General features: G+C 32.2%; 2 protein-coding genes across 2 annotated transcripts; one reads left to right on the top strand and one right to left on the bottom strand.

Annotated features, from left to right (window-relative positions):
* Positions 1-2,232: 2,232 nt before the first annotated feature.
* LOC116339124 (YY1-associated factor 2) lies at positions 2,233-4,986 on the bottom strand. Its single transcript, XM_031764802.1, has 2 exons — positions 4,475-4,986; positions 2,233-3,913 (listed from the first exon to the last, which is right to left on the bottom strand). Exons 1-2 carry the CDS (start codon positions 4,611-4,613, stop codon positions 3,603-3,605), a joined length of 450 nt encoding a protein of 149 aa, XP_031620662.1. The 5' UTR covers positions 4,614-4,986; the 3' UTR covers positions 2,233-3,602.
* A 1,773-nt stretch (positions 4,987-6,759) lies between these two features.
* On the top strand, positions 6,760-9,064 carry LOC116339260. The gene is made up of 3 exons (XM_031765032.1): positions 6,760-6,869; positions 7,016-8,359; positions 8,446-9,064. Exons 2-3 carry the CDS (start codon positions 7,022-7,024, stop codon positions 8,806-8,808), a joined length of 1,701 nt encoding a protein of 566 aa, XP_031620892.1. The 5' UTR covers positions 6,760-6,869; positions 7,016-7,021; the 3' UTR covers positions 8,809-9,064.
* Positions 9,065-13,906: the final 4,842 nt, after the last annotated feature.

The raw sequence follows: 13,906 nt of genomic DNA, 5'->3' as shown, positions 1-13,906 counted from the left end.
TGTTTTTGCATATTGTTTCGCTCGTAAAACAAAAAAAAAAATAAAAACAAAAATTGGTCCGACTGACTGACACACTTACATATATTCTTTTTTATCTCATAATGCCTTTATTATAAAGCGATAAATGTCAATTTGTTAACAATCATTCATTTCAACAGTTGATATGACTTTATGCTTCTTTCCCATGTAAACAATATTATCAGAATCGATGTGCAGTTGTGATATGTTTTGAGAAAGGATTAATAGTTTCTTCAGATATTTAAGTGGGATTGATGAGACATTTATCGCGATCGAAGGCAAATCATATAAGATGCACCGTATTTAATGTTGTGTTTAGGTACGTGCATTTCGTTTGATTCTCACACATGTTCTCTTATATTAATTTATTTTTTTATTGTTTACATTTTTTATGTATGGAAATGAGTCCTTATGCACATAATACGAAAAATTTGGCATTCTCAATGATGTAAAAAATAAGAGTGAACAAATATCATTTACGTGAATGTATTAAAAATTTCAAATCTGCAGCAAGAATAAAAACAACGGTAATGGTGGTAGTGACGGCAGCAGCAACAGCACCAACTCAAATGAATAATGTGTCTTTTGGGAGCAAAAGTGTATGCCATACATATGTGTTATCTATTGTAACACAGAGAATACAAAACATTGTATGGACCAGCGAACAATTTAGGGAGTCGGGTGGCAGCGTTACTACAACAAAATTACTGTAGCACATTCGAATTTAACTCGATCGAAGTAAAAGGCATTCGGAAAAGACGCATTCTCAGCAACTAGAACCAGACTGTAGATAAAACAGCATGAATAGCAACTAAAGCATCAGCAGAAATGTGATTGAACCCCATTAACAGTCTACCGTATATAACATAGTATATGTTTATACAGAGAGCTCCTGCGAATTCGATAGGGTTACTATATTGTGTGAAAACACATATTCGCATACAATGATTTTTGGATAGGATAGATGCGTAAGATCTCCGGAAGATCCGGATTCAAGCGTGCGTACGCTGCCGCATGATGCATACATATATAATACGCATGCAAATTCGTTATTCTTATTTCGCATACTTTGATTCGCATGCCATAGCATTACGGAGTAACGAATGTATGTCGCTTGGGTAGATACATTTTCAATATACAATTTTTACTTCAAAATATTCACTTCAAACAATGAAGTGAATATTGACAGGTTCATAGATATCTTTACATTAGATGTGTTACAACTACAAAATTTCATGTTAAATGAAAGTTTTGTTTGAAAGACTTTCTTTTTCAAGGAATAGAATTCGACCTTTTACAATTGCTTTAAATATAATATAGTCTTTTTATTTCTACACCGTGGCAGAATTCACTTGTTTACGAAAGAAGATTTAAAAGTAGAAAATGACGCCAGTTATTTTGGGTGTATTCAAATTTTTCAGCTGACGACTATGTTATTTTATATTTCGTTTAAAAAAGTTAGTCGTTTCGAATGAGATAAACACATTTTGTACCTGTATAATATTATAATCAACAACTGTAGAAGCGGACATAGCAACAAAAACATATATACATAAGCCACTGGCGAAAAGCACTGTTTTCTTAGATGAAACTAATCCTTTTTCATGTGTTCTCAAAACGATATTAATTTTAATCTTTCATAATGAATACGAATGTATAAAAAAATAAAATAAAATGTCGTTTTCGTAGTGAACAAAATACAAAACTACTACAGTAAACAATTCGATAAAATTAGAGATTGTAGTATTGTATTTTTGTATATTCCTATTCTTCTCATAGGACAGGTTCCTATTGGTACTTCTGGTACCGCAAGAAGAAAATGTGGTGAGAAAGAAAAACCAATGAAATACATATTTAATCAGTGTTAAAATTACAAGGAAAATAGAATAAAAAACAAACTTGAAATACAATGATGACCCAACTGAACTCATAAAAAAGTGGAGAAAAAAAGACACACTCAACACCTGAGTTTCCAAACTTTAGCAAAATTCATCGAATTCATGTGCAAACATATTTGGTGCATGACCTATTAAACTCACCAATTGATCTCCATCGTAGACATTCAATAATAATGATTGAAGAAGAAAAATTCCCTTATCGAACATAGTTCAAATACTAATAGAACCTTTTTTCTCTTTCGCTAAAAAATAAATAAGAATAATTTGCTTGAACAATTTTCCATTTTTGATAATTTTAATTAAAAATTATGCGATTTTTATTTTCTTTGTAATTATGCCATTTGAAGTATGTGCAATGTGCATTATATCCTATTAAATAAAAAGGACAATTCTTCTGGTCTCTACATTTTGACTGATGTATATTTGCTATTGGTTCGATGGTTATTTTAACATTGTTGGCAGTTACAAATTTATCAAAATATTCTAATTAAAATTGTAAGAAAAAATATGCAATTTGATTTGGTTTATTATTATTTAAAAAAATAAATTAACGTATAGTGTACTAATATAAAAAAAATAATAAAAGAAACTTTGAATGTTGAGTCTTTTTTTACATGTACATGATTGCATGCTATTGTTTGATGAAACTGCATGCATTCACGCATTATCTTAAAATGTTTTAATTTTTTTCCCTTAAGTACAATGAACAAGCATTTGGAAAACATATAAATCTCGAATGAATCAATTGTTTTGGATTTCAAATGAAAGTATTTATTAAAAGTACATGTTATTGAATTGAGTTTTGTGAAATATAGATCAGATTTTCGCCTCAATGATGTATGTGTATACTAATAAATTTATGTAATCCAAATAATGTGTTAAGTTTCTTTCACATATTCCTTCGATATAATTTATATTGATTTAAAAAAAAGTGTTCCACTCCCATAATTATAAGACTCTTTTGTCCATATTTTTTGCATATCTAATTGTTTTTTATTACAATGTCCTATAGTTAAATTTTATCACGCAACATTTCTCTTCTTTGCTTCTACTTCGGCTTTAGTATCCTCTCATTTTAGCAATCGTTTGCCGATATTTTAATTTCCTCTTCATATAGAATGATATTATTCATCCAATTTAATTGTCCACGTAAACGTCCCGGTTTACTGATCTCAGTTTCTTCTCATAATAGTGGAATATTGGTTAAAGTGACGCATTTGCTCGCCCACTTGTTCACAGCGTATAACAAAAAGTATGAAAATAAAATGAGACGCGTATGTGATACTTTCTGCAAAATATCGTCAATTGATGGTACATGTAATATATCAGATTTGTATGTTTTGTTCGTTAAATATAAATGCACCGCGAGAAGTATCACCATTTTATTTTTGGTAAGCAGTACCATTGCTGGATGTTTCATGTCCATATCCATGTCATTTGTTCTTGTTCTATATTAATGCCGTTAACACCAATAATAATAATAATAATAATAATATATTTAACCAACAAAAGTGCACAGTGTGCAATGTTTAGTGTGCCTCGTTGAATTTTTATATTTAAATGGTGATTATTTCTATGCTTTTCGAGATATTTTTTTTTTACTTTTTAAAATTTTATTTATCATTAAATTATTCACTGTATATGTTGATGTATGTTTTCTTTCTTTTTTATTTGATCATTTCAGTTCTAACTGCGCGAATCATTGCTTTCACTATAGCTTTGCTCACTCGATTCTCGTCGTGAGGTGGCCGATGTCATTTGTTTTGGCTTGTATTCTGTTATAACCACCGTCACAGAATTAACTGTAACTTCACGCGTTTGAGCTGAGGAGCGATCGACGTTCGTTAAACGAGCTGGATACTTTTTATGTTTTGTTTTCGATCTGGACATTTTTGGTGGCTTTGGATTTGTTGTACTTGTGCCATTTGGAACACCCGAAGCTCCGGCTTGTTGAGCTACTAAGGCCGAATTAAGGCGAGGTTTTCGCGTCGATGTACCTAAAATTGTGCAGACGTAAAAGAAAAAAGAAAGTAAGACAGATGTTAAAAAATTATCAAAAAAGAAAAGAATGCACTTAATATAATTCATTTTGTTATTATATTTCAATAGATCATATTTTCTCTTGTAATGTATATAAAATGAAGTCAAAGTATGTATTCTTGTATGTGAAGCGAAGAAAGAAAATTTAAACGTTAAGTTTTCAGTTAACTATTCAGCTCACTTTGGAATTTGTTTCACTGGAAAATGCAACCAATTCCAACAGCTACGTGTTTTCACCAAATTCAAAATAGTTCGATGAAAACATATCAGCAGAGAGCAATGACTCTTTTTTTTGTCATTTTGTCATTGCTGTCAACAACATAATGAATACAAAAAATAATAACAATAGCAATTTTCGTTGCATAGAATTTCTATGCAAAAACAAAACATTGAATTTTCCTCATTCTTTTGTCCACAACACTTAAAACATTCATTAGAAACATTTTATTGCTGAGAATGTGAACATTGAAACCGAAGTAAACATTTGTGTGAAATTGCATTGCGATCAAAATACCAACCTTTTCGTACGTCACACATTAAACACTTGAAGGCTTCAGCCGAATTTCGATAAGTACAAACACTACAATCCCAAAAATTATCCTCTAACACTTTCGATTGACGTTTTTGGCGACGAATTGGTGATTTTTTATGATCCATTTCGATAATAAAACTATCGCGAAAGAAATTATAAAATCGCGACGTTCTGACATTGTTAGGCGGCCATATTGAAAATTGTTATACATATGCACGGCAACAACCAATACGTCAAACGAGATGGCAGGTAGGCGAACAATACACAGAACGAAATCGACTGATTACTAAATTTATATGCTGGAAATTCGTTTCTTCTCACTACAATATATTCACAGATTCTGATTTGAATCGTTTTAACATATTATCAAAAATTATTATTGTATTAAGAGTTTTTATTTTTCGTTATAAATTTTATTGTATAACAAGCTGAAATTATTTTCACTCGTTTTCCTTTCTCTTTACACACAGTTTACTCTACAGCTACTTGCCTTCAGTAGACATATCATTTCAAAGACGGATTTAAATGGAGTATGCGTATACTATAGGTGTTTATATGTGTAAGAGAAAATGTGTCTGTGATGTAAATATGCCGGTCTTGTGTATAAGTTCAACTACAGGCGCACACAACTACATCCATTTTTCATCATATGTACACACAGAATATGAATATTGGATTGTCCATGAGTTAGTGTGTTTTGACGTTTCGGCGTTATGGCTTTGTGTAGAGAACACAAATGAATGAATTGTTTACAAATTTAAGCACTCAGCTGTCACGCGAAATATCTATGACTCCAAAACATTCGATTATTTACAATATTTTGCAAAAATAAATTGTAAATTTTCCTATTTAAAGTATATCACAACCTTTTGATATTGCCAAAATTATGCACAAGGCTTACAAAATTGAACATTCAGTTCTTTCACATTTGTTTGCATCAATAGTCGATCATTCACATATACAAATAAATACATTAGTTAACTTTCATTTGCACGCATACGATTTATATGATATTTTGGCGGAAACCAAATCAGAGCTGTTGAATAATAAAACAAATCCAAAATATTTCACATATCACACATAGTGATCCACACTTTAAATAATTATTACGAACGTCTTCCTCTGAGTTTTATGATGCAGAATATACTAATTTCAAAAATATGTAGAAAGGTTAAATTCGCCTGATGTTAGAATTGTTTGCTTTCCTGTTTCAAGTGAAACAAGCGTCAAATGTTGATATGAATCGTTAGCATCCTTTTGAAATTGTGGCGTTATATAAACAAAATGTGAGCCATTTTTATTAAATGTTGGTGGCTTGAAGAAATCAATCCATCCCGTTGAACTGGACAAATCCAAAATCTGAAAAAAATATGTTATCCACACGTGAATGTGTATGTATGTTAGAGTGTTTCCCGTATCAGCAAATAAAAAAATGGTATTTCTTAATTCAAAGAAGGCAAAATTCTATGTTAGTAAATGGCATTCATATAACGAAGCGATTGATTTTAGCACTTCCCGAAACGAAAACATATCTGAAAATATAGTTGATTAGAATTTGAAGTACAATTCTCTTTGCTGTTTGCACGTATATCGACACTGTTCGCTTTGATAGAATATTGTTGCGATTCTTTAGAATTCGATAAATAAACAAAAGAAAGTATTTATATTCAACGCATTTTCAGAATCGTGTTGTTCGCTGTGTCAGCCGTTTTTTTGGCCTGTAAAATCATTTTATGAATTGAACCAAGCAGTCCATACAACACATACACATTTATATTGATCGCGATAGGCTAATAATAATAATCATTCCGTTTCTTTTGCTCTTAAGTGTTTACATACAAACTGTGATTCCGTTTATTGGTTCCGTACCATACATTCTTATTCAAACGCTTTATAAACAAAAAATGTGTGCAGTATAAGAATGCTTTCGACACAGAACCATCGGAATGTGGAGAAGTGTGTTGGTTCAAATGAAACGATCGTGTTGAAACTTGTCAGAATCAATGTTTTTTTTATTTGAATTTGCATCGTCATAATTTCATTGGATTCGATTGATAAAAGTGCTAAAACATATTTTTGGATTGTGTCAGTGTATGCTATATTTGTTTCTTGCTTTCAAAGAAGTTTATTTTTCGCTGTTGGCGGTTTTCTATTGGAATTATTGTCAACCGATTGTTTTCAAACGAGATATTTGCGGTGAATTTTGTGTTTGATTTTGTTTAGTTTTGATAATAACAAAACATTCACAAGCTGAAACTGCAAATATTTCGATTTAACTTTGGACCGTGTTGGTGTGGTTTGCATTTATATGTTGCATTCAAAAGAGTTAATATCACTCAATTTGTCGATTTTGAATCACTTCACGCTTAACATTCAATCAGGTAACATCAAGTGTCAGTTTTGTCCCCATATATTCAGTGCTTCCTATTGATTCAATTCATTTAAAAATTACACAGTGCAGAAAATATATTTGTCATTTTATTTGTGTTCTAAATTGCGCGTGTGTTTTTTTTTTATTTCGTTTTAGTTCAACATGTCAACGACTGGTGAAACTACGGCTGCTACAGCGCCAAGAAAAAAGCGATACAAATTTCAAACGAATGCGCAAAAAGAAAAGGATGCTGATGATGATGTAAACGATAATGGATTGTTCGCGATTAAAATGCGCCTCAACACAATTTTACGACCAGAGTTCAATCACATTGTCAAACCGTGGATCGAACAGAAAAGCATAATGTCAACGAAAATCACCGTTTTGGCATCATTACTTTTCTTGGATAAAGTGAAATCGGCACAAATGAATCGACAGTGGGAGTTTTTTAAAAACCGAACGTATCCGGCCAAAAAAGGAAAGAAGAAAGGACAGCTCGTTGAAAAGAATCGTGGCGAAGAAGTGATTGAGCAATGTTTCTATGCCGTCTTGCAAAAAAACAAAGAAGGTGAGAATATGGAGCCACATTTCCGTCAGTTTGTCGAAGAGCTCAGTCCAGAAAATAATTTCGCCTGGCCCAAGAACGATTATTTTGGTAATCATTTTAAAACGCTTTGCCAAAATCACACGCGATGCTTGAAAACCGGTCAAAAGACACACTGCAAGAAGAAGTTGAAAAATTATCTGCGAATGCGAGCGTGGCAATTCAACGCAGTGTCTACCGGTTGGAAATTCGACAAGAAGGACATTGACAATGCAGTCGATTTGATGATTCGAGGCTACAATGCGATCCGTGACACTCATCAAAATGCAGATTTCAAACGACACAAGCGAACATTACTTACTGGCATGGTTACTGCAATTGTGCGAGAAGTTGGTGGCCCAACCAATGATCACAACATCAAGGATTTTTCAAAAGGCGATTATTGGTTCAAAGCAACTGCAATGTGGCTCGTTATGCAGACAGAAATCGATGAGTGGCACAATTGGGCGCAAGATAACAATGTGAAGATACCAAATATCAAAAATCTCTCGGTTGTTCCATTGCCTGATTATCAACGAAAGGCAGTGTTCATGTGCAATGATGTCTTCTATCGAATGCTGGCCGAATCGAAACAACTTCCACAAGTTGATGGTAGACAAGCAACCGAAAGTTACATTCGCCAGAACAAAGAATTCTATTGGAATCAAGTATTCGATTTAACGACCATCAATCGAAAACTGAAGAAAAACAAAGAATTCCATTATACCATCGTCAGCAACGGTGAATCTGTGTCGATTATGTATCGCATGTCAAAGCAATACGAGCAACAGATGCAGAATGATGATATTCTTCGAAAGCAATTCATGGGCGGAAAATTTGCTTACGAACTGGGAATCGATCCAGGCATGAAAACATGGAATGCCACAGTTCGTCGAAATATCGAAACAAAGAAAGAAGTGAGTGTTTAAATTTTTGGCATTATTGAGAAATAGAAAGTGATACAGTTACGTGAATAATTTTTTTCTTCACTTTTCCATTTCAGGTCAACTTGAAAACGTCCAGTAAGAAGTACCATTGGCTGGCAAAGCAGAAGACGCGCGATGTAAAGGCAAAACGATGGACGAAGCAGTTCACCCAAGAGGAGCAGGACGATCGAAATAATCGACAATTGTATCAGCGAATGCCATCACCACTGGGCATACTCTGGATTGATTACGTTCATCATCGTATCAAAATGCTCAAGAAAGGAATGGCCGTGTATACAACACCGAAATACACGCTGTTGCAGTTTTATGTTTGCATTAGAGGTGTCAAGCGCTCGTTTTCGTGTTCGTTCGCGTTCGTCACGAAAACGAACGAACACGAAACGAAATTTATCTTTGCAAACGAACACGTTCGTTTGTAGTGGCTGTCCTTGCGAACACGAACGAACTTGAAAATCAATTTCCACTCTGCGAACAAACAAGTTCGTTCGTAGTGGTCTTCTTTATGAACGCGAACGAACACGAAACACAATTTCTAATCTGCAAACGAACGTGTTCGTTCGTAGTGCTGGTCTTTGCGAACGCGAACGAACGCGAAAAACCATTTCCATTCTGCGAACGAACGCGTTCGGACGTAGTGGCTTTCTTTAATAAAACTCTGGTCATTAAACAAAAGGCGTCCATTTTTTTTCTCGAAAACAGTGCGAATGATTTTTTCGAAAATATCATCGATTTTTCCAGAGTTTGAAATAATGATTAGTTTTTTCAATTCATTTATTTGAAAATCAATTACCATTAGTTAATGTAAATTGAAATTTTCAATTTATTTTTTTCAATTCATTAAATTGAATTTTCAATTACCATTTACATTCAAATTGAGAAATGAATTGAAATTCATTTCAATTGCGTGAAGTTGCAGAGATTCTAGTTGGCTCCCATATTACTACTCTCGATTGTTTTCAATTTTTTACCGTCAATTCATTTATAATAACATTTTGAATGTAAATTAAAATGTATATATATTTAAAATTTAATATTAATATACAAATTGAAAAAATTAAAATTTGAAACTTGTTTTCATTGCTGCGATTTCTTTTAAACTTATTGACACAGCAACCGTTATTGTTGAATGTGCGCATTCAAATATTAACCTCACTTTTAACATTAGCTATGCACAAATGCCGCATAAGGCATCAATCTCTGCAACTTCACGCAATTGAAATAAATGTCAATTCATTTATCAATTCGAATGTAAATGGTAATTGGAAATTCAATTCAATGAATTGAAAAAAAAATAAATTGAAAATTTCAATTTACATTAACTAATGGTAATTATAATTGAATGAATTGGCATTGTAAAATTCGAAACACTGGATTTTTCCCCAATTCAAAGCCAGAAAATGTACAAAAATTTACGTTTTCATTGTATTTCAAAGCTATTCGAATAGACCAAGAGCCACTCCAACAAGTAACTTTTTTTTTTGCTTTATGTCAGAAAACTATATTGAACCATGCAGCTAGACATACACTAAACAAATAATTTTACGTCTGTCATTACAGTCACCCACTTCGCGAAATCTGCACTATTATTCGCAGATAGAAAACACATCAATTAATAAAGCGAGCTGCATGTTTGATTTTCTGGAATACATTTTGTTTTTGCTCAAAGATTCTTCGATTAAAATTTCTGCATGAAATTCCGCATTGTTTACAAAATCTGCATGAATGAATTATGTAAAAAAAAGTATCAACTTTTTTGTCAGCTTTATGTCTGAAATTTTAAACATCGATTTTTTATCATAAAATAACACTAAATTATAAAAATCTGCACTTAAATACACATATTTATTGTTTTCTGCATGAACAAAATTACATGTTTGTGTATATGGAAATGTTGCTTGACAGCTCAAATGAGTGCGTTCAATGTGTCATATTGAGTGTTTTCAATATATACAAACATGTAATTTTGTTTATGCAGAAAACAATAAATATGTGTATTTAAGTGCAGATTTTTATAATTTAGTGTTATTTTATGATAAAAAATCGATGTTTAAAATTTCAGACATAAAGCTGACAAAAAAGTTGATAGTTTTTTTTACATAATTCATTCATGCAGATTTTGTAAACAATGCGGAATTTCATGCAGAAATTTTAATCGAAGAATCTTTGAGCAAAGAAAAAATATATTCCAGAAAATCAAACATGCAGCTCGCTTTATTAATTGATGTGTTTTCTATCCGCGAATAATAGTGCAGATTTCGCGAAGTGGGTGGCTGTAATGACAGACGTAAAATTATTTGTTTAGTGTATGTCTAGCTGCATGGTTCAATATAGTTTTCTGACATAAAGCAAAAAAAAAAGTTACTTGTTAGAGTGGCTCTTGGTCTAGAATGCATGTGTGATGATGTGTTGAATCTATAGCTTCCTAAATCTAGTTTTTTTTATATAAATTAAAGAAAAAAACATCTATCGAGATGAAGAACGAGTGACGAAACCGACATGTGTAACGAAAATAATTGGTAGATAATTTTTCCGTGTGATTTGAATAAATATTTAATATAAATTTGTACATTCGGTACGTTGCTTCATTAAATCAGTAAAAATATTTATTAACGCCATACAGAAAAATTGTTTGTGTTTCAAATGTCGATTTTGTCACTCGTTCTTCACCTCGATCGGTTTTTTTTATTTGATAATATGGACTTGTTGCTATGGATGTGTTGTAAGAGAATAATGCGAAAACTCACTTTAAATCACAATTAAATAAAAAACCGTCCAATATTTTATTGTAATAATAGTTTGTTTTTTTCGATTTTCATGAATACAACTACTCTTATGAATGTACATTGTACAAAGAAGAGCAAACATTGGTGAAAATATACAACACAATCGTAAATTTGCACATCGAATGGAATTCACACAAAAAACATATGTTTATTTGGCTACAGTTCTTATTCACGAAAAAAAAAAAAACACACGAGAACTATTTCGTTTCTCAAACTTCAATGTTTTTGGTGTATGCATGTGTGTGTATATGTAATTTAATTCCATTTTTTGACGTGCTTACACTTATAGAGTTTCAAAAAAATTCTCTGTAAAGTAAAGCCAGAGAAGGAAAAGAAGAGAAAAAATCCCTAAATTATTGTAGCTGGGGTTGGTTTTGAAATAAAATCAATGGCGTAGAGTAAGAGGAAGAGCACTGAAGGAAATCAGAAATAAAAATAAAGAGAAACGAAGAGAGTGAGAGGGAGAGAAAAAAAAGAGAGAGAAAAATTTAAGGAAAATAAAAATCAAGCGCGATGGTGCGTCGGATAAGATAAAACTCTGTACGATGTACTAAGTAAAATACATACGTGTAACGTACATGTATACAGTATTATATTTATATATGACGGCCTAAGAAGAAAACAATAACATACAGAATATTCTGCAAAAAGTCGAATACAAATTTATGTGAGCAAAAACCAAATATACAAACAGACAGCGCAAAGGTAAAACAGCCTACTTACATAAGAAACACATGTAAGTAGGCTGTTTTACTTTTGAGCTGTCTGTTTGTATATTTGGTTTTTGCTCACATAAATTTGTATTCGACTTTTTGCAGAATATTCTGTATGTTATTGTTTTCTTCTTAGGCCGTCATATAAGGCAACGCTTCTCTGCTACATCACTACGGATTGTGTACTATGTAGTTAGATTCACAGTTTTAATACCATGTCTCCATGTATTAATGTTCGCCTGATGATTTATGTCATTCGAAAGGGATCTGTCTGTTTTCCTATAGTCAAATATTGTAGTAAGCGCTCTTTTCTCATTGCTGCAAGAATCATTTTAATGTCGGAAGAAACAAAGAAAACATCAGAAAATGAACAGCCGAAGATGACACAAAAAAATGGCAAAGAAAAAAGACTAAAAACATACTAACGTCTGTACCCGCGTGAATTTATAATATTTGCCAATTGAATCACACAGCGTTTACTTTCATATATTTTTTTTTTTTCATGGTATACTTGGTGTTCAAATGTAATTTTGTGCATGCGATTTCAGTTCATTTGATTTGGTTCTTTTTCTAATATTTCCATTTTCATTGTCTAACGGGCATTTATTTCCATTGTTCTCACACCTTATGCGGCCGTCTCATCATCTGCCGTATATAATTTCCCGGTCGAATAAAAAACAAAGCACAACTGTTTATTTTGTCCGCTGTTGTATTCTATTATCAGCTTGATAACAGAAAACTTTTCGTCGTTATCAATGTTTTTCTTCTTCATTCAGAGTTGCAGGTTATACTATTGTAAAATGCCCTCAGTCCAACTTCAAATTGAAGTCTTCAATAGAGCACTTCACTAACGTACTGAATTTTTATCAAAACCAACAACGAAATGTACCGAGAAAAATGTTTCTCATCTTTTTCATACGCGTGCAAATATACTTACTGTACGAATGCATGTCCAAGTGATATTGGCCAAATCACCATCTTCGCGAAGTGACTAAATCGTCAAACAAAATTTGTATTGTCACATACGCACATATGTGAATACTCATCGAATTTTGAAAGTATACTTGAAGTTTTAAGATAAGGTATGCAACTGTTTTAATTTAATTAGGCATTTTTATGTGTTATGCAAGTAGCTAGTTTTTATTAAGATATCCAACAATTATTAACGCTACAGTTTTGAACAAATAATGACATTTTCTACAGCTGAACATTCTATAATATCCTATTAGGTCATTTCAGGGCTTCATCAAGCTACGTATATAATCGGCTGATATTTGAATGCGACAGAAAGGTTTGTGTTTAAAGCAAATATTGTCAAGCATCGATGCGCTTTTTCATTTTATTTTTTGTGGTATTTTGTGGAACGTGTTGCAGCAATGACGATAAGAGTGACAATATATATGCGTGTTTGTTTTTTTATATTCTGGACTGTTTCTCGATTGAAATGGTGGTGTAGTAATAATGAAATATGATGTTCTGAAGCATCCGTTGATGTTGAAGGCTGTATTGGCACATCTGAATCCATTGGAGATTTTATTACCGAACTCATTTCGCTCTCAGACTCATCGTCCATTAGTGCTTGAACTTTCGAAAAAAACTCCAAGTCGCATATACATAAATGTAAAACTGAGGACTAAAATTGCATATAAAATTATGGCCGCGAAAATGACTAATTGAATATATTACAGATTATTTTATTTTTATTTTTATATATATTATATATTTACCTTCTGTCATCTCTCTCACTCTTTCTCACCCTCTCCAGTTGAAAAAGAGCTTAAACCTATGACCCTGCTTTTTATTAAATAAACACCAATTTTCATACGCCATTTTTCACGCAGAATATATGTGCAATTTTAAATAAACAACAAACAAAAAGAAATGATTTGAATAGCATTTTTCGAAATTTGTATGAATGCACTGTATGGCATTGTCCAAAAGATTGAAATTCCACACAGAGAATACACATTTTATGGGCTCGCATACTTTTTGCAAAAAGTTTCCACGTTAATTGCAAATAT

The sequence above is a fragment of the Contarinia nasturtii genome, unplaced genomic scaffold (assembly GCF_009176525.2).
Source record: "Contarinia nasturtii isolate CC-2019 unplaced genomic scaffold, AAFC_CNas_1.1 Cnas_scaffold_493, whole genome shotgun sequence".
Classification (NCBI taxonomy): Eukaryota; Metazoa; Arthropoda; class Insecta; order Diptera; family Cecidomyiidae; genus Contarinia; species Contarinia nasturtii.
Note: the sequence above shows the minus strand (reverse complement) of the source record. Positions and strands in the feature narration are given on the sequence as shown.

What these genes read in the sequence shown, in the direction of transcription:
- LOC116339124 (XM_031764802.1), bottom strand. Translation starts at nt 4,613, where the DNA reads ATGGATCATAAAAAATCACCAATTCGTCGCCAAAAACGTCAATCGAAA. An exon ending in AATGTGTGACGTACGAAAAG is followed by an intron (nt 3,914 to 4,474) that starts GTTGGTATTTTG and finishes GCACAATTTTAG; the next exon opens with GTACATCGACGCGAAAACCT.
- LOC116339260 (XM_031765032.1), top strand. Translation starts at nt 7,022, where the DNA reads ATGTCAACGACTGGTGAAACTACGGCTGCTACAGCGCCAAGAAAAAAG. An exon ending in ATATCGAAACAAAGAAAGAA is followed by an intron (nt 8,360 to 8,445) that starts GTGAGTGTTTAA and finishes TTTCCATTTCAG; the next exon opens with GTCAACTTGAAAACGTCCAG.